The sequence below is a fragment of the Acipenser ruthenus genome, chromosome 45 (assembly GCF_902713425.1).
Source record: "Acipenser ruthenus chromosome 45, fAciRut3.2 maternal haplotype, whole genome shotgun sequence".
NCBI lineage: Eukaryota > Metazoa > Chordata > Actinopteri > Acipenseriformes > Acipenseridae > Acipenser > Acipenser ruthenus.
Window position 1 is genome coordinate 3,033,266 of NC_081233.1, and position 21,323 is coordinate 3,054,588.

At 43.7% G+C, this 21,323-nt stretch overlaps 1 protein-coding gene across 1 annotated transcript in view; it reads right to left on the reverse strand.

The window, feature by feature from the left end:
• Window positions 1–21,323, reverse strand: part of LOC131720850 (macrophage mannose receptor 1-like) — a 67,595-nt gene that overhangs the window by 16,808 nt on the left and 29,464 nt on the right. The window contains exons 3-4 of the mRNA XM_059013040.1: window positions 8,855–9,196; window positions 4,508–4,852 (exon numbers count right to left, since the gene is read on the reverse strand). Of these exons, the coding sequence (XP_058869023.1) occupies window positions 4,508–4,852; window positions 8,855–9,196 (687 nt within the window). The remainder of the gene's footprint in view (window positions 1–4,507; window positions 4,853–8,854; window positions 9,197–21,323) is intronic.

Genomic DNA, 21,323 nt, shown 5'->3' on the forward strand with positions numbered 1-21,323 from the left:
TGGGAGGATGCTGTAGATGAGGCATATGAGAGGAAGAAACTGCGGTATGCTCAACTAGCCACTGAAGCGGAACAGCGAGGATGGAGAGTTCGGGTTTACCCAGTGGAAGTGGGTTGTCGAGGATTTGTAGCACACCAGAATCACCGTCAAGCCATCTTGAGGTGTTGTGGGCTAGTCGACGAACCACTGAGGATGGAAGGTGCCCACTTGAAAACCACAGAGATGTACCCTACTTAGCTCAATCCAGACGGTTGTCATGCTGATGCGCTGGGGAGATCGCACTGTGGTTGATCCCCGGAGCCAGCATCGCAGCCGTTGTGTGTGCTGATGCTCCAGGGAGGCAAAATAAGCTGATCCCTGGAGCCAGCATTACACTTCAGCCATTAACACCAGACAGAAGGATATCTACATCATCATATGGAAGGAAACGTAAATGGATGGAGACACACATGGATCACATTAGTTTACTGTAAAGCTACGTCTTAGTTGGTGCTTATCTTGGCGAGAGCCGAGTTCAAATCAGCATGAAGTTTTAATATCTACTCTTGTGTAATGGAAATCTCCTAGGATTTGGTGTATAAGAAGTTATGGATGTATTAATATGGAAGTATGTTAACAGATAATGCTTCTGTCCCTGTACTTGTTAGAGGAGTAGTCTAGTCCCTGAGGGATGCATTTTAATTCTGGCAGCACTGTCCTTAGTTACCATTAAAATTGTTGTTTTGTGATTTTTAAAAGTTCAAAAGGATGACTACAATAAGTTAGAAAGAAAGATCACTGTGTCCAGCACAGAGAGCCCTGAGTGACTCTCACACCTGAAAGAACACTGTGTCCAGCACAGAGAGCCCTGAGTGACTCTCACACCTGAAAGAACATTGTGTCCAGCACAGAGAGCCCTGAGTGACTCTCACACCTGAAAGAACACTGTGTCCAGCACAGAGAGCCCTGAGTGACTCTCACACCTGAAAGAACACTGTGTCCAGCACAGAGAGCCCCGAGTGACTCTCACACCTGAAAGAACACTGTGTCCAGCACAGAGAGCCCTGAGCGACTCTCACACCTGCAGACCAGCATAGGGGAGCGCGGTGCTGGAAGGAGCTGCAAAGTTTCATAGTAAAGAAAATATATGAAGTGCAGCGATCATGCTGTGTTTGTATAAATATATGAAGTGCAGCGATCATGCTGTGTTTGTATAAATATATGAAGTGCAGCAATCATGCTGTGTTTGTATAAATATATGAAGTGCAGCGATCATGCTGTGTTTGTATAAATATATGCAGTGCAGCGATCATGCTGTGTTTGTATAAATATATGAAGTGCAGCGATCATGCTGTGTTTGTATAAATATATGAAGTGCAGCGATCATGCTGTGTTTGTATAAATATATGAAGTGCAGCGATCATGCTGTGTTTGTATAAATATATGAAGTGCAGCGATCATGCTGTGTTTGTATAAATATATGAAGTGCAGCGATCATGCTGTGTTTGTATAACCAAGCCGCAAGTATACTTTGCTCTGGTTTGGTTTTTTCATTTCTTTAACTGAGCTGCTCACATTGCAGTAGTTAAAACATCTGATTTGATTAGCAGGGCTGCAGCGCACACCTGTTGTTATTGCAGATACAAAGCAGGGAGATTTGAATGTCTCCATGGCAACAAGGTTCCAGTACAGGTCATGTGTTGAGCAAGTTGGTTTCTACAGAATTAGCAATACTGATACAGCGCACAAATAGGTCCAAATAGCGCCCCAGGGTCGAACTCCACTGACTCTATAATGAGGGCAGCGGGATTTTAAACCATGTTCTTAACCTGAATACATCATCGGGAGTGCCAAGACTGGTACAGCATTGTCACAAAGACGGCCGGAGTGGGTGGTGTCAGACCAGAGCCAGGAAATAAATAAACAGAGAGATGTGGTTTGGTGAAGCTGAGCGCGTGATTGCGCTCAGCATTTAATAATTAAACAGAACAGAAAATAAAAGGTTTGAACAGACAAAAACACTGGACACGGCACTTGCGCCAAAATAAATAGACAAACAAAACGTACTAAACACTTAACAAACGGTGCACGGAGAGACAAACAAACACGGTGAGTACAAACACTTCTAGATTATTTCACTTTATATTTACTTTCCTCCTCCTCCTCACCCGTTCTCCACTCTCGAACACCCAACCCCGAGTGACAGAAATGTGCATCTATATATACTGTTGTGCTGGGATTCAATTACTAATTAATTATTCACTTGAATCCCAGCACGTGAATTAATTCTGTGCAACCCCATGCTTACATATTACATTTAACAAGCACGTGAAGTGATTTGTGCTCTCCTCGTGCCTAAATACAAATCTACACTTTTTAAATACACGTGAAACACAGACCCGTTTATATCCCGTGTACCAATGACTATACACCAACATTAACACACGCACGCAACATACAACACATAATATGCACACAGGGGCGGGGCACATTGCCACAAGCATTCAGTGTGATCCCTGTCTGGACAGTCACCATTGCAGAAACCCACTGAAGAGGTGCAATGAAGAGCAGATATCCCACCCAGTCATTGTGCATTATACATGGATAAGGACTGGAGGGCCATTGCACTTGTGGGGCGGCTTCCTTATTAAAATCTATTGACTGTTTTAGAAGAGGGGATGCTTATCCACTCAGGGATTCCAGTAAGGAAGCAGGCAGTCTGAGTAACATGGGACACAAATGCCACCCCAAGCAGCACAAACCAGCAGGGCTGGTCAGATACAAGAGAGCCTGTGTCATATTTAGTGTCGCATTACAGCAGTGATTCCGAACTGCTATTACTTTGAGAACCTTCGCCACGGTAATCGTAAACAGACAGCAACGGTTTTGCGGCAGTCGTAAATGAGCGAACAGACATGTTGGTCTGATTGATAAACACAATAAAAATCCAGTCTTGAGTTACTCAATCTTGTGTATTACAGTATACCAGACATGAAACAGGTGTTGAAACATGTGTTGCCTCTTGCCCAGCACAGGGTCAGCATTGTAGAAAATGCAACAAACCCAACCATTTTGCCCTCTGGTGCCGCTCAGGGCAGGCTCCACCGCCTTCTCCACCGCCTGGATCAGAACGCCCTGCACCCGTTTCTATTAATGCCATGATGCAGAAATCAACAGTGTTCACACAATGTGGTGCTGTGCTGCTTCCACTGCTGGCTCACACAGGCCCTGTAGTGTCACTGCTGAACAAGTCCACTTATGAGAGATATTTTTCTCATGTGCCTCTGCAGAAACCTCCCGTCTCATCTCTGGGTATGGCCACACTCCCATTGCTGTTATAGGATCTGTCTGTCTGCCAGTGCGTTACAAGACGCGTGCTGCACCCTCTGCCCTCTTCTACGTCTCAGCTGCTGCTGCCAACCTGACGGGACTAGACTTGCTTCAGGGTCTGGATTTTAAACTCGCTGACTCGGCCGGTTTGAATGTTTTTCATGTCTCAGCTCCTTGGTCTCATCAATATCCAGCTCTGTTTGAGGGCCTCGGCTGTCTCACTGAATTTGTACACCAGCCTGCAGTCGATACAACGTTCTCCCTGTAATTCAGCCCTTGTGACATGTGTCGCTCTCCCTCTGTGACCAGGTCTCCCAGGAGCTGCAGCGTCTCCCTCCATGACCAGATCTCCCAGGAGCTGCAGCGTCTCCCTCTGTGACCAGATCTCCCAGGAGCTGCAGCGTCTCCCTCCATGACCAGGTCTCCCAAGAGTTGTAGCGTCTCCCTCCCTGACCAGATCTCCCAGGAGCTGCAGCGTCTCCCTCCGTGACCAGGTCTCCCAGGAGCTGCAGCGTCTCCCTCCGTGACCAGGTCTCCCAGGCAGTGGTGCCAATTCAGCAAAACCTTGGGGTGGGCAAAGCTGAAACCTGATTAAATAATTACTGGTGTTCATTGTCATGAAACCGGTCGGGTTTTGTCAGTGTTAACAACTCATGTTGTGTTCATCTTAAGCACCTACATACGGTAAACACTTCAGACATGACACACGAATAACAAAACAGTAACAGCATATCTCCAATACACCGCACGAACACCAATGTTTAATAAAACCAACAAATAAATCTGATCCAATTCTGTCTTCTCAAACAAAATCCACAAGTAACAATTTATGCAAGATCATAAAGACTTAGCAAAAACTATAATTGTGTATTTTCTTTTAACAGCAGTGGTTTTACTTCAGCTGTGGCACATTACAGTGCACTGAATGCTTTGACGTTGCTCGCTCCTGGCATAACTACGGTATAGCTCGAGGGCCATGCAAAAAAGAAATAAAAAAAAACACGCAATTGCATATATTATTATATAAACCTCATAAATAACGCTTGTGTATTTTTTAATGCTTCCAGGCTTGGGGGCGGGGGGCGGGGCGGTTGCAAACCTCGTAAATAACTTGTGTATTTTTTTTAATGCTTCTCGCCCCTGAACCTGAAGGTTTATACTGAATTAAATGAGAACACAGTCTGAACAGGATCCTCACCCTCACAGCAGAAGAAGTAGAACCAGTTGTTGCAGCCAGTGTCGAGCCATTCACCAGTCTTACTCATCGCCACACAGTTCTCATTGCCTTTCCAATTGTTTGGTTCCCAGAAGTACCAGTTGTGAAATGTGTAGTTGTTATCCCCCAGGTGTGACCACTTCCAGGGCTCATTGAACAGGCCCATCCAGAAGGGCGTGCCCTGTGCTTTCTTCACTAGGTCTTCATTTTCACTGGCATTCTTTATACTGACGAGGTCGGTGTGGTGTTCTCTACAGTACTGCTGAGCTTCGGTCCAGGTTCTCAGTTGTTGAATCAGGGTGTATCTCTCAGGGATGGTGCTGGTCTCTGTGAACACAAAAAGCAGATGAGAGGCTGGGAGCTGTGGAGGTGAGCTGGCTCTAAACCCAAAACAAACTGTGTGTTTATCAATCCTACAATTGAACACAAACTGCATCCTGTCTACAGTCAAGGACATCTTTGTGTTATTTAAAAATAAAGGGCAAATTCTCAGAAACTTGTTACGCCAGAAGTATATTTTTTAGTTAGCTAATTTACTCCTGTTTCGGTGTTCAATGAGAATCAATAATATGAGAATCAATCAGAGGGTCTAAATGGGGTTAAAAGGGTAAACCAATGGGGGCTCCCGAGGGGTGCTTTCGGTAAAGGCACTCCGTGTGGAGTGCAGGATGTGCCCTATAGCCTGGAGATTAGAAGAGAATCTCTTACAGTGAAATCTCTAGAAGTTGCTTGGACTCGAATGTTATTTGTTAGTTCATTAAACGTTGTTTAATGGAATATTGGCTGTTTGAATGTGTTGCCTGCTTCATCTTCACGTTGATATTAGACAGCTAACACGATTCGGAGCGGTTGCCAAAGGCCAGCACTAAACCGGACGACATCCCTGCACTTGTTCCTTGGGAGGATTGTATTTGCACCACAAGCATAATGGAGCTTGTATCTTTGGAAATGCAGATTTATTTGTTGTTTAATTTTTTCCTCAAATTGAGGGTGGGAAAGTTTTTAAAGGCTTTTAAATTCAAAAGGTATGTATTTTTTACCTTGAGATATATATATATATATATATATATATATATATATATATATATATATATATATATATATATATATATATATATATATATATATCATCCATTCTCTTGATTATTTAACTGTCTGTTTTAATATTTTCTATAGTCCATATTAAGATGTTATTATCTTCATTATTTGCATTATCCTTTACTATTTCTGTTGAACCACAAAGTACAGAAACTTTGAACATTGTCAGGTAACCAATCGTTATCCGAGTCTGGAATTCTCTTGTCTTTTTGTTCTTGACTGGCATGGAGAAATTATTTAACTAATTTCGAGACAAACATTAGGAATAATCCAGTTACTCATTAAGGAAAAGATCAATAAGCTCTAAAAACCTAATTTAATTATGCAGAGTGTGTGATGTACCGAGTCAATGATTGTACAGTAAATAGCACACACGTTATTGCTGTATAATATTCCTTAAGTAATTCCCTAACCGGTATCCCCGATATAGGAATAATTCACAGGAAGCGTGGCACACATTATAACACCTTTCATTGGTGGAATGTTTATTTATTCATGTGTTTCTTTTTGGTCTCATCTTGTAGTCTCCGTTGCAAGACTACAACAGGACAACAACTGAACAGTGAATGAATATGTTTTTAACTAGACTTACATTCCCATAGAAGCTCATCTGTAAATAAACAGGGGAGAGAAATTCCCTGTTCTTTACGAAGGACTATTTTTTGTGACAGACACACACAAATACACACACACACAGACACACACAAAGACACACAGGTAGACACAGACACACACAGAATAAGTTAGCAATGAGGATTCATTGAATACTGAGTGCTAACTCCTACCTTACAATCACTAGAGCCTCTAGTCATAATAATGTAGGAATAGGAAAGGTCAGTTAAACTGGTGATATCTGCACTCCTCTACAATGCTGCAATTCAAGAACCAAGCAACTCGCTAGAGATGATCGAATGGCAAAGTCAATATACTGCTGAGCTGGAAGGCTATCAGCAAGACAATGTGAGAATAATCCAAAGATGAGATCTGCATCCAGAGTTGCCACTATGCTGCTGTCGATGACAACAGACCCTCAAAGATGAGATCTGCATTCAGAGTTGCCACTATGCTGCTGTCGATGACAACAGACCCTCAAAGATGAGATCTGCATTCAGAGTTGCCAATATGTTGCTGTTGATGGCGACAGACCCCCAAAGATGAGATCTATGTCCAGAGTTGCCACTATGCTGCTGTCGATGGGGACAGACCCTCAAAGATGTTGAAATCCAAAAGGACATGGTCCAGAAGAAAAACTCTAACTTCTCTTACTTCTGATATAAAGATTGGAGAGGAGAGTGGATGAACTTGAACTAAGCACTGCAGCCGAGGATTTATAGAACAGATCAAAGATCTCCAGCAACAGATGGAGCATCAAAAAAAGCACTCAGCACGCTGCTGCAACATGAGGAGGAAACTCCCCGGCTCCACGCAGAGCCAGAACATGGAGAGGAGGAGCTCGAGAAAGCAAATGCAGAGATTTGCAGCCTCCAAAAGGGTCTTCAGAACCTGATTTCAACTCAAATACTTTTAATTGGAGTTAAAACAACCTCTCCAATTGTGAACAATACTGAGACAGAGAGCCTAAAGGACTCGGTAAAAACTCTACAGGGAAGTGACATGGCTCCGGGACAGACCAACGTCTCCAAGAAACTGTTCCAAGCACTGCTAAGAGCGTGACCTCACTCCCTGAATACACTGCGCAACCCAGAAGGCAAATCAGTGGAGAGCCCAGAGCCCAGTCTACAACTCTGCAATGCTCAATGGTGAAGCACGCCAACCTGAACTGAGAACTAATGGTTTACACCACAAGTTAGAGTCAACTATCAGCAGCTAAAAAGAGCATCACCACTGAGGGACACACCAGTTAGGGCCAATTAGTTATATATATATGATTATTTGTAACACAGAAGAAATACACAGAGTACTAATGTATTGTTGAAATATTGCGTATAGTATACTTCCCTGTTTATGGCTCCCCTCCCCTTTGCCCTTCCATGGCACTGTGGTGACTGCTAATGGGATATTGATATAAAGGGAGGAAGTTTGAATAGACGGGGGGGGGGAGTCCTTGTGAGACTGTTAGTCTTGACCATACACACTCACTCACTTACTATTTTGTTGGAATTATCTAAATGCTTTAAGTTCTTCTGAGAATATTTGTTTATTTAAAGGAAAATAAATCCTATTATTTTGTTGCAACTAATCCCTGGATCTCCACGAGTGTTCTTGCCTTATTGCTTTTGGGAAAACGGAAAGTGGACTGTGTGCTTCTCAAAACAACCCTCGTTCCAGCTTGGGCAGTGGCGAATTAATTTAGTAAAGAACCACTACACCAGTCATATCCAGGACATTATTAATGATTGGGGACTGACAAGTGATCTGCATAAGGCCAGACTGCTCTCTCTCACACTTTTAGACACAGTACTGGAGTAGACATCTACATTGTCAGCTGAGACCCGGAAAAACTTTGAGAAACTGCACTGCCTTAACAGGGAAATACTCCAAGTACAGCGATCCCTGCACACAGCCTGTCTCAGACAATGTAAGAAGGACGAGGACCCGAGAGACTTCTATAATGAGCTGAAACTCCTTTACTATGCAAGTGAAGCACATCCAGGGGACAATGTAGACAAGAGCGTCAAACTGCTGTTCATACGTAACCTGTCTGCAGAGGTCAGAGTTGCCATGAGCACAGTGGTAAATGCAGACAACTCAATGCCCACCATCCTGGAAGCGGCCGAGAGTATGGTGAAATATACAGATACCCGGCCCAATACCAGCAGCACTCGATTAGGAGATGAAGCAGAGCCTGACTTTCCTGGATCTGAAAGAAATGAACTGCCACAGAACTCCCAGAGAAGATTTCAGCCTTCACACAGCAAACCCCAGCCCAGAGGGGAAGGTAAACCTGACAGCCCTACACCTCACCAGAGGGGGGAAACAGTGTTATAGATTCAGCCATCTATCACTAAAAAAATGTAGGTATTTTTTGGAACTGCCTCTGAAACACAAACACATCTAATAACCGTATGTTTTTGTATCCTTTCAAGGGCAACTTGGATTCAGGGTTTTGACTGAAAATATTTGCAAGCTGAAATAGTTTATGAGATATTAGCAGTTGTAGGAGTGAGTGGATTTGCAAACTCATGCAAGCTCCCCACACAGGGATGCTTAATTATAATAACTAAAATAATTAAATAATTAATTGCAATATAGCAACAATTACGTCTTTACCTTTGTAGCACATGAAGGCTTTCCGATGGTTGCAGGGTAAATCAGTCCACTTTCCCTCTGAATTGACTGAAGCACAGAAGACGTCTGCCCTCCAGTTGGAGTACATGACATCATCGCTGTTAGACCACTGCCAGTTCTGTGTGTCATCACGATACAGCCCGATCCAGGAATCCCCGAGAGAAGCTCCTGTAATATTTAAGAGCTGATTTGCTTCTTCCTGGCTGCTCACAGTGGCCAGGTCTGTGTGCTTCTCTCTACAGTAGCTCTGAGCGTCAGACCAGGTCTTCACAGTTTCCACAAACACGTGTGTTCTGATCTGGTTGTACACAGGCACACAAAACCCTGATAAAGAATAAACAACATGATTAACACTAGAGCGGGCAAGGCAGTCATTTTGACCGTTTTTTGGATTTCAATTTAAATATTAAGATACGGAGCTGTGCTTCCTAAATATATGAACTAATTACCCTGACAAAGAAAGCATTGCATAGCTGCGAGATAAAATACTGTCATACCTATTCCAACCAGGAGCGGACAAATCCACTGCTACATAGAAAACCTATTATAACAATGAGGTGTTGCGGTATTATTTGTATTCATCAGTCGGGACTTGCAGACATGTATTTAAGTTTTATATCAGTCTGCATTCCTCAAGTGAGCGGTCTGTTGACATTTCTATTGTTTCAGTAAGCCTCCTGATAGCACAGCAATCAGCTCGTGGTGCCAGGCTGTGTGTTTAAATTGGACCTAAAACTAAAATTAATGAATATGTAAATTGAGCGTGATTCATAAATGTTATCCTGTAGACTGATGCCTCTGACATAGTAGGACTAGGGACAGATAGAGTACGTGGGACATGTTTTTAAATTTAGTTGTCGCCAATTTGTTTTTTGTTATTTTCTCCCTAATTTAGTAGTGTCCAATTATTTTGTTTAACTCAACTCACCGCTACCACCCCTGTGCTGACTCAGGAGGGGTGAAGACAAATGCACGCTGTCCTCCAAAATGTGTGCAATTAGCTGCCCCCTTTTTTTTTTACACACTGCAGACTCACCATGCAGCCACCCAGAGCTACAGCATCGGAGGACAACGCAGCCTTGGGGGCTTATAGGCAAGCCTACAAGTGCACGGCCAGACCATAGGGGTCACTGGTGTGCGGTGAGCCGAGGACATCCTGGCCGACCTAGCCCTCCCTCCCTTGGGCGGAGCTTGGCCAACATCCTTGGCCGCCCCCTGGGGGCTTGCATCCTCGGTCGGCAAAGGAATAGCTTGGACTGGAACTCACGACGTCCAGACTATAGTGCACATCCTGTTCTCCACGTGAGTGCTTTTACTGGATGCCCCGGGAGGACATTTTTATGTTGCCATTAATACGATAGTTGGCGCACTCACTAAGATCTTTGCCTGATTTGGGCAGTACAGTGATCAAAGTAGTGTTACAATCTCAATGAAAACCGCCAGATGTAATTGCAGCATTTATTGTATCAAGCCAAATCGGACCTCGCAAATCCCAGAATGCCAGCTAAAATTCGACAGGCAGTCCATTGATTCCTGGAGAACAGCCCCTTTTAGTAGATTTAACTGCCTGTAACAAGTCATCTAGAAATATTGGAGCCTCCAGCATCATTGCATCTTCCGGAGAAATACTGGGAAGGTTGAGATTTTGTAGAAAAGCAAGACATCGCTCCGGTGTGGATGAGTAGTCAGAGGAGTAAAAATTAACAAAAAAAAAAGGATTGAAAGGTTTCATTAATTACTTTGGGATCAGAAACCAGCCCCTCTGATTTTTGGAATGGTAAATCTACCCTCTTGGCGTTTCAACTTTAAAGCATGAAGGTGAGATGGTCTACTACTGTCTGTATAGTATTTGTGCTTGGTAGAGTGCATGCAAAATTCAACCCTCTGTTTTAACAAATTATTCAATTCAGCCCGTTCTGCCTTCAATTTTGGATCAACAGCACTACTGTATGAGAATTTAAAGTGTTTTCTAAGTTGCTACAGCTAGACTCCATCTGAGATATCAATTGCAATTTTGACTTTAGATGGGATGAATACCAAAATTGCATTACCACACATAAAACCCTTGATAGCAGCACAACTCATTGCTCGATTGTTTACCAAGCCCACATTAATATTAATAGATTCTGTACATTTTGATCTAAACTGAGCCAGAAAATCCTGCTTCTGGGCCTTGTTCCAGTGTTCCTCGTAGCTGACTAACTGAGTTAGGCGATAACTCTCAGGATAACTTGACAGAAGTCTGGCTTTTTCCGTTCCTCGAAGCAAGCTTAAAGTCTAGCCGACTAAGTTACCATAGCAACACATCCTTAATCTTAAACCTGCTTCAGCGCAGGCTAACTTAGTTAGCCGGATCTGTGTATAAAACCTCGTACTTCTACCCAATGAAAGCACTTGACACACCCCTCTAAAATGGCAGCACCCTTCCTTTGAGATCCCGTAGATCAAGGAGCAAATTTAAAACCTATTAAAACCCCAGCCCCTCACAGGCAATTTCCACCTGGGGGGCTGTGCCCTTAAATAAATCCCAATATCTTTCAAAGCATAGACAGCACAGGCATGGTTCAGGGCTTGAATTCAAGGTAACCCCTTGGGCATCAGGACTAAAACCTCAGGTGTGATAAAAGTCTTACTCAGTACCACACTGGAAGGAGATATCCAGAAAAAATACATAAAAAAAACAACAAACGCTTTTCATTTTTTTATTTTCTATAGTCATTTTTTCAACTTGTAGCATATGAAGAGAGCCAGATTTTTTTCCAGTGCTTCACCAACATGTCTGCTATCGGGTAAAAAATTGGAACTGTTTGAACAAAGGGATCAAATTCTACAGGAATTTTTACAAGGGTCCCCAAACCTCTCCAAACCTCTCCAAAAATGAGGTGAACATTGATTATTGGATAAAGGTGTCTGCTAAATGTCTACAATAATAACACTGTGTAACAATTTTTTTTTTTTTGGTTCCTGGGTAGTAAGTGTTATTTCCTAATTGCTTATGCCTCAAAAGTATAGAAAATGGCTATTATTCCCCACAAACTTTGCTTTTGTGACCAGGACAGTGATATTTTGAAATTTACCTATTTTCCAGAACATTCCAGATAGATTCAGTGCTGAGTAAACTTGGAGTAACTTCTAGAACTTTCCAGTAATATAAATAGTAGTATAAATACAGGGGCCTTAAGCCCACCAGTTCAGTTTAGTTCCAGCTGCCTAAGTGGACACATATCTGCATTTTTCTGAGATGGCATCAAGAGGCTGCAATGGTGGCATTCCTGATGGGTCTCCAAGGCGGTTTTACCAAGTTTCCCTGCTATCTTTGCCTTTGGGACAGCAGGGACACCAAGGCACACTACCACAGGCGGGACTGGCCACAGCGGACCGAGTTCTCTGTGGGGAGGAACAACGTCAAGTGGGAGCCACTGGTGGACCCCCGCAAGGTGCTGATGCCACCACTGCACATCAAATTGGGCCTTGTGAAACCATTTGTCAGAGCTCTAGATAAGGAGTCTGCAGCCTTCAAGTACCTTCAAGACTTCTTCCCTAAGCTGTCTGAGGCAAAGGTCAAAGCCGGTGTCTTCGTCGTACCACAGTAAAGAAGATCCTGGAGTGCAATGAATTCCCCAAGAAGCTCACTAGTAAGGAGAAAGCAGCTTGGAACAGCTTTGTCGCAGTGGTTTGGGGCTTCCTGGGCAATCACAAGGCCGAAAACTATGTGGAGCTGGTTGAGACTCTGGTGAAGAACTACGGAACAATGGGCTGTAGGATGTCCCTCAAAGCCCATGTCCTTGATGCTCATCTTGATAAATTCAAGGAGAACATGGGAGCGTACTCGGAGGAGCAAGGCGAGCGCTTCCACCAGTATATACTAGACTTTGAATGCAGCTACCAAGGACAGTATAACGAGAACATGATGGGAGACTACATTTGGGGGCTGATTCGTGAAAGTGATTTACAGTATAATCGTAAATCTCGAAAAAATACTCACTTCTAAATCTTTTGTAGTCATTTTTGTATTACTTTAGTATAAATACATGTTAATTTGGATTCATATGTTGTTTTTTCCTGACTTTATGTGAACGAAAATACACAAATTCGCCTGTTTTCTCATTGGAAATAGGTAAATTTCAAAATATCACTGTCCTGGTCACAAAAGCAAAGTTTGTGGGGAATAATAGCCATTTTCTATATTTTTGAGGCATAAGCAATTAGGAAATAACACTTACTACTCAGGAACAAAAATTGTGTTACATAGTGTAATACTAATAACACTATGTAACACAATTTTTGTTCCTGGGTAGTAAGTGTTATTTCCTAATTGCTTATGCCTCAAATTGCTCCTCTGAGTACGCTCCCATGTTCTCCTTGAATTTATCAAGATGAGCATCAAGGATATGGACTTTGAGGGACATCCTACAGCCCATTGTGCCGTAGTTCTTCACCAGAGTCTCAACCAGCTCCACATAGTTTTCGGCCATGTGATTGCCCAGGAAGCCCCGAACCACTGCGACAAAGCTGTTCCAAGCCGCTTTCTCCTTACTAGTGAGCTTCTTGGGGAATTCATTGCACTCCAGGATCTTCTTTATCTGTGGTCCGACGAAGACACCGGCTTTGACCTTTGCCTCAGACAGCTTAGGGAAGAAGTCTTGAAGGTACTTGAAGGCTGCCGACTCCTTATCTAGAGCTCCAACAAATTGTTTCATAAGGCCCAATTTGATGTGCAGTGGTGGCATCAGCACCTTCCAGGGGTCCACCAGTGGCTCCCACTTGACGTTGTTCCTCCCCACAGAGAACTCGGTCCGCTGTGGCCAGTCCCGCCTGTGGTAGTGCGCCTTGGTGTCCCTGCTGTCCCAAAGGCAAAGATAGCAGGGAAACTTGGTAAAACCGCCTTGGAGACCCATCAGGAATGCCACCATTTTGAAGTCTCCTATGACCTCCCCGCCGTACTCATCATACTTCAAGGCGTCCAGCAAGGTCTTGATGCTGTTGTAATCCTCTTTGAGGTGCACCGAGTGAGCCAGGGGAAGAGACCGGTACTTGTTACCATTATGGAGCAGCACGGCTTTGAGGCTCCTGGATGAGCTGTCAATGAAGAGGCGCCACTCATTCTGGTTACAGGCGATTCCGATTGCCTCGAACAGACTGGTCACATTGTGGCAGAAGCAGAGCCCATCTTGACGGGTGAAGAAGCTGGAAAAAGGTTGGTGACGCTTCCTCTGATCTGCGACTTGCACACTTTCATCCAACAAGTTCCACTGCTTGAGCCTAGACGTCAAAAGCTCGGCATTGGACTTGGTGAGACCAAGATCTCTAATCAAGTCGTTGAGGTCTTTTTGGTTGGGGTAGTATGGGTTTCTTTCCTCAGCTCCACCTCTGAAATTGTCATCTGGATCTACAACGTCTTCCTCGCACTCTGACTTGCTGCTCTCTTCTAAAGACGGCTGCTCTCTCTCCGGAGGAGTGGGTACGGGGAGCTCATGGCAGTGTGGCACCGGGGCGATGGATGAAGGAAGGTCCGGATACGTGATAGCAGGTGCATTCTTGCCAGTCCGACGTTTGGAAGGGTCCACCATGCAGAAGTAGCAGTTGCTTGAGTGGTCAGTGGGTTCCCGCCAAATTCTTGGGATAGCGAACTTCATGGCTCTCTTTTCCCCTCAAATTTTATAACATAAAATTCCGAGCAACAATTGTCCATCTTACCTTCCAGAGTTTTTTTTGCAGTGCTCGCAGGTGAAATGAGGTGCCCAGGGTTTGTCTTGATCCCCGACAGGCATGCCGAAATATGCCTTGTAGGCCTCACACATCTTAGCAGATGCTTCCACGGAGTACTTTTTCGCTCTTGTCTTGATAAATTGGCCACAGACATAGCAAAATGCATCTGCCGGATGCTTGCAGCCTCTTGATGCCATCTCAGAAAAATGCAGATATGTATCCACTTAGGCAGCTGGAACTAAACTGAACTGGTGGGCTTAAGGCCCCTGTATTTATACTACTATTTATATTACTGGAAAGTTCTAGAAAGTTCTAGAAGTTACTCCAAGTTTACTCAGCACTGAATCTATCTGGAATGTTCTGGAAAATAGGTAAATTTCAAAATATCACTGTCCTGGTCACAAAAGCAAAGTTTGTGGGGAATAATAGCCATTTTCTATACTTTTGAGGCATAAGCAATTAGGAAATAACACTTACTACCCAGGAACCAAAAAAAAAAAAAAAATTGTTACACGGTGTAATAATGAGATTGCAGAGAACTTGGCTGCTCTCAAATCAAGCTGCCAGACTAAAAACACCTCAGTTCCTTTCATCTTTACTTTGATTGACATGTGGCAAACAAAGGAACTGAGTGAGTGATTGTTGGGGCAGGCAGACAGCTTATCTTGAAAGGCTAATAAAACTTACACTGTCTCTAGGTGAGTAACATGACTCCTTGTAATCATGGAATTATAAAAAAAAAGTTTGCTAAACACACCATGCTTCAGACATTGAATCAGCGAACACGCCCATGCTTCAGACATTGAATCAGCGCTCTCCAACCCAGAAAGTTGGATCATTTACGCCGTCACTTTCACTCCTCCAAAACTTCAGAAAGACTGAATCGACTTCGTTTGGGATGCTTTGGAACACTGCTGCACATTTTGTTCGATTTTACAAATTTTACAAATTGAAAAATGATCAGAAAATGTTAAGAAACCGTGAACGGTTGTGCGTACTGCTGTGCGCTTGCTTGCAATAGATGTGGCTATGTTTACTTCCCACATCGATTACTCTGTGATGGATTGGGCAGAGTCGAGGTATGCTTGGACAGCTTGTGACCTCCCCTACAACGTGATCAGGGAGATTTCACCATCATCAGATAGTTGTAAGACCAGAGCAGCAAAACGCACAGCTAGTCGATCGCAGTTGTTTTTGGAGCCTGGGGTTCTAGCCACATTAACAAGGGGATATCTCAGCAGTGAAATGACGGATTCGAAAAATTCCTTCGCTGTTTGACGGTAGGAAAACAACGATTTTGATATTGAGTCATCTTTTTTTTCTGTTTTGCTTTTTTAATAATATTACAAATTATTTATGAAATATAATGTGTAATTGCAGTACCGTGTACCGCCCGCGGGACAGGAGGGCGTAAGAGGTTAATTAGATTAGCTTTTCGTAGGGGAAGAGTACTGAGAGATCCTTTGCATCATTCAGATGTTTTTGTGTTTGAGCGCTATAGATTTGGTCGGCAAGATATCATTTACCTAATCAATCTACTTGAGCCATACATTGCCCATCCCACCCGGCGCAGCCATGCGTTGACAGTAACACAATCTATATGCACATGGCTGTGCTTTTTTGTTAGTGGCACATTCCTATACTCAGTTTGCGATGCTGAAAATATCGGCAAATCCGCTGCATGCCGTGCAGTCTGAAGAGTCTATCTCGCCCTAAAGAGATTTCTTAACGTGTTCATCACATTTCCGGGACATACAAGGGGAAACGCCATCAAAGACGGCTTATATGCAGTCGCAGGTCATTTAAAAGGTGTAAAGTCAGGAGCCGCAGTTCCCCTTCTAGTCTTCTGCCGTTCCACCCTCTTCTTGTTCACTGATATTATTATTTGTTTATTTAGCAGACTTACAGAGACTAGGGTGTGTGAACTATGCATCAGCTGCAGAGTCACTTACAACTACGTCTCACCCGAAAGACGGAGCACAAGGAGGTTAAGTGACTTGCTCAGGGTCACACAATGAGTGAGTGGCTGAGGTGGGATTTGAACCGGGGACCTTCTGGTTACAAGCCCTTTTCTTTACCACTGGACCACACAGCCTCCATAACAAGTAGGGATGCACCGAATCCAAGATTCGGTTTTGGATTTGAAATCAAAATGCATCTATTGGCTTGTGGCAGTGTGCCCCACCCATGTGTGTGTTATGTGTTATGTGTTAATGTTGCTTTATAGATGTCGGTGCATGGGATATAAATGGGTCTGTGTAACACAACTTAAAATATATAGTTGTATTTAGGCACGGGGATGCATAATCACTTCACGTGCAGATAAAGTATGTGAGCATGGGATTGCACAAATGAGTTCACGTGCTGGGATTAAAGTGAATAATTAATTAGTAATTGAATCCTGGCACAACAGTATATATAGATGCACGTTTCACTCACTCGGGGTGGGGTGTTCGGTGAGTGGAAAACGAGAGGAGAAGTAAAATAATAATAATAATAATAATAATAATAATATCATAACGTTTGCTATTGTGTGCTAGTAGGACCAGCACGATACTTGTTTATTTGGACTTCCCGTGTTTGTTTGTCCACTGTTTGTGTTGGTCCGTTTTGTTTGTCTATTTATTTTGGCCTCAAGTGCCGTATTTTGTTTTGTTCAAGCTTTTATTTTCTGTGTTTTTTTAACCACACTGAGTGCTGCAGCATTTCAGTTTCACCTGCCAGTACTGCCTGTCTGTTTCTTTCTGGCCTGACGTCACCCCTACAACCAGCCTGCTCACATGGCTATCAATGTATTTCTTGAATCAAAGCTATGTCAACCTTTTGCCTGTATAAATAATGGAGTACCCCAGAGCCCGAGGGATCCCACTCCCTTAGTTAATACAAGGTTTAGCAAAGAAGTGATTAAAATAGCAACAACAGAACCGGCTGTCTGCTATCTCCTCCTGGATGCACTCACATCACCTCAAACTCAACCTCTCTAAATCTGACCTCCTGTTCTTTCCCCTCCTCCGATCTCTCTATCTCTGTTCCTCTGGAATCTACCACACTCTCTCCCTCCTCAGCTAAGAACCTCGGAGTCACCCTGGACCCCTGCCTCTTTTATTCCAAGCACATCTCCACTCTGGCACGCACTTGCCGATTCTTCATGAGCAACATATGAAGTATCCAACCCTTCCTCACCAACTGCTCCACCCAGCTCCTGGTCGAGGCCCTGGCACTCTCCCACCTAGACTACTGCAACTCCCTCCTGGCTGGCCTCCCTGCGTCCGCCACCCGTCCGCTCCAGCTCATCCAGAACTCTGCTGCCCGCCTGGTGTTCTCTGTGCCTCGCTTTGCCCACGCTACTCCACTACACCGCTCACTCCACTGGCTCCCGATCACCGCTCGCATCCAGTTCAAGACTCTTGTACTAGCCTACAGATGCCTTGACCAGACTGCACCCAGCTACCTCCAGACCCTCATCTCTCCCTACACCCCCACTTGACCTCTCCGCTCCGCCTGCACTAGAAGACTAGCTCTACCTCCGCTACGCTCCCCTGCCTCCAGAGCCCGCTCCTTCTCCACCCTCGCTCCGCAGTGGTGGAATGACCTTCCTACAGATGTCAGGACTGCCCAGTCCCTGACCACATTCCGGCGCCTCCTTAAGACTCACCTCTTCAAACAGCACCTGTAGAACTCCTCTGTTGTATCCTGGGACACTATCACCCTTCATTTAAATGTGCTTTATTTTGCTCTTATCTGCCCCCTATTTTACTGCATTTAATCCTGTACTTCAGAATACTATAATCTGCCAAGTGTTTAACCTGTGGTATTTTGTATTTAATCATATCCTGATGTAAATATCACTATTTAATCATATCCTGATGTAACTATCACTATTATCTGCTGTATTATTGAATTGTGTTTTGTCACACTTGTACTTTGCTTGAACAAAAGTTATTGTATTTATCTTGCTCTTATTGTATTACTTGTATTGTAACACTTGAAATGTATTTGCTTATGATTGTAAGTCGCCCTGGATAAGGGCGTCTGCTAAGAAATAAATAATAATAATAATAATAATAATAAAGTAACAAAACCAATTTCACAGTCTTTTTCATTATTACTGTTTCTTTGCGTGATTATGGTATTTGATATTTTGGTTGCTGAAGGTACATATTTTAATCCAAGTATTACAGTGAGTGCATTATTTGAAAAATTTTTAGAACTGAGCGTTACCTATGTAAACTACGCTGACAGGCAGCTTTTTTGTTCTGGAATTTCTATATGTTAATTTGGAGCAACAACTTGGGTTTTAATCTGGAATCTTGCAGTTGGCATTCGCTAAAGGCTGTTTGTTACACTGTTTATATCATTAACCCCCCTGCTAAAACCCCACTATTCTGTTATCATTAACCCTCCTGTTAATACCCCACTATTCTGTTTATATCAATAACCCTCCTGCTAATACCCCGCTATTCTGTTTATTTCATACTTCCCAAAATGTTCCTGTTTTTTGTTCACGCCCCGTTGGCCTGATGGCTTCTTGTAAAAGTTCTACAGCTTCCCCCACCCCCCGAAGAGAAACTCAAATTCCTCGCCTTCCAACTCTATTCCAGCGGTGATCGAGCGAGCCATTGAGGTGCAGGCTGACGCTTTCTGCAGCTTGGTGAAGGACGTGCTAGCCAAGGCTTTGAGGCCTGTTAGGGAGGCAATGCATAATAATGGTGTGCTCCTTCGTTCCATGAGAGCAGACCTTGATGCACACAGAAAACCAGTGGAGAACATTACTTCAAAGATGGACACTCTTAAAGGCGACATGGGGCAGGTGAAAAAGGATACGAACCATTGCCTTAACCGTGTGGAGGCGTTTCAAGATCAACTTAATGATTTGGAAGACCGATCAAGGAGCTGCAACGTGTCTGTTGTTAATCTACCAGAGGGACAAGAGGGGAGCACTCCCATCCAGTGCCTCTGCCTTGCTCTCCCCTCATGTTCTTCAGTGATCCTGATCGAGACAGACAGAGCCCACTGTGTGTTTAATAGCTGAACACATGGGTCTAACAAACCATGTACACTCATATTTAAGTTACTTTGCTATTTGGATCACCAAGCTATTCTGCAGGGATCTTGGAAATCGCAGCCTATATAAGTGGAGAGTCATTGCATCAGCTTCTTTGAGGATTATTACCTGACTACAGCTAACAAGAGGAAGGCCTTCACACAGGTCAGAGCTAAGCTTCACCAGAGAGGAGTGGATGCTTTCCAAATCTACCCGGCAATATTGAAGGTTTCTTATGAGGGGGAAAAACTGTCATTTGAGTCTCCTGTTGAAGTAGAGAAATTCCTAACATGTTTGACCAGCCCAGGGCCACTACCTCACAGGAAAGCTCTCATCTTTGGTCTTGCCCCCTGTCACAGGATGACAGGTGGCAAGGTAGGGAGGCTCGGAGACAGACGGCAGGTGGAAGCGCTACAGCGCGTATTTATTAAACAAAACACAACAAAATAAAACAGTTTAAACAAAAACAGATCTCGCACATACAAAGAACAAAGAAAACCTCTACACTCTCCAGAATCCTAACACCAACTAAACCTGTGCTCTCAGTGCTCCCTTATATACACACCTGTGCAGCAATTTACACCCACTTAATCAATTTAACCCTCCACCATTCTCACATGTTATTAAAGTGCTAGTGAATTAACCCTTTAATTACCCACCACCACTACAAAACATAGGGCAGTACCCTCATTCTGCCACACCCCCCAACAAGAGGACTCAATCGCAGATGAGTAACTGTGAGTGGAGAGGTCGAGTGGGGGTGTAGGGAGAGATGAGGGTCTGGAGGTAGCTGGGTGCAGTCTGGTCAAGGCATCTGTAGGCTAGTACAAGAGTCTTGAACTGGATGCGAGCGGTGATCGGGAGCCAGTGGAGTGAGCGGAGTAGTGGAGTAGCGTGGGCAAAGCGAGGCAGAGAGAACACCAGGCGGGCAGCAGAGTTCTGGATGAGCTGGAGCGGACGGGTGGCGGACGCAGGGAGGGAGTTGCAGTAGTCTAGGCGGGAGAGTACCAGGAGTACCATTATAAACCCCCTCCATACAAAACAGTAGCAAATACTAGCATTTACTAAAGTAGTTCAGGTATGTCAACAGTAATCAATGAACTGAGCATGCAAAGGACTGACTCAAAATGTACATAGACTTCACAGATTTCAGATAACATTTCACTTCACAAAAACCAGAATAAAAGTCAAAGTTCAAACTTTTCTGATCTTGATCCAGTATAGAAAGGTTGTATACAAAAACAATTGATAGTCTCTAATCTGTTGAAAAAAACATGGCAATTGCACTGAAAAATACCACTCAAAATGCAAAAAAGGAAGAAAAAATATATATCCATAAAAAAGGAATAACCAGTTTGATGTCACCAAAGATGTTTGCTTTAAGTACACAAACGATCTTGGCGTGGAGCCGGTCTTCAATCCTGGTTGTAGGCACAGAAACGTGCTGCTGAACTCTGCTGCAGTCAGACAAATTGCTTAATCCGTGTCTATTGCTTCTTCTAGCGTGATACATTTAGAGAACAAGTATATACTAGAATCTTACAGGTTACAAAAAACACAGAAATCAATCTGACTACTGAAACAACGTCTACCCAGCCTAGATTAGTGCCACATTCAAAAGGTAGGTGCTGTGCGATGATGTCATACAGGAAGCGAAGGTTGGGACTCGTCCCCCAAACTCAAAATAGAGTCCAATAT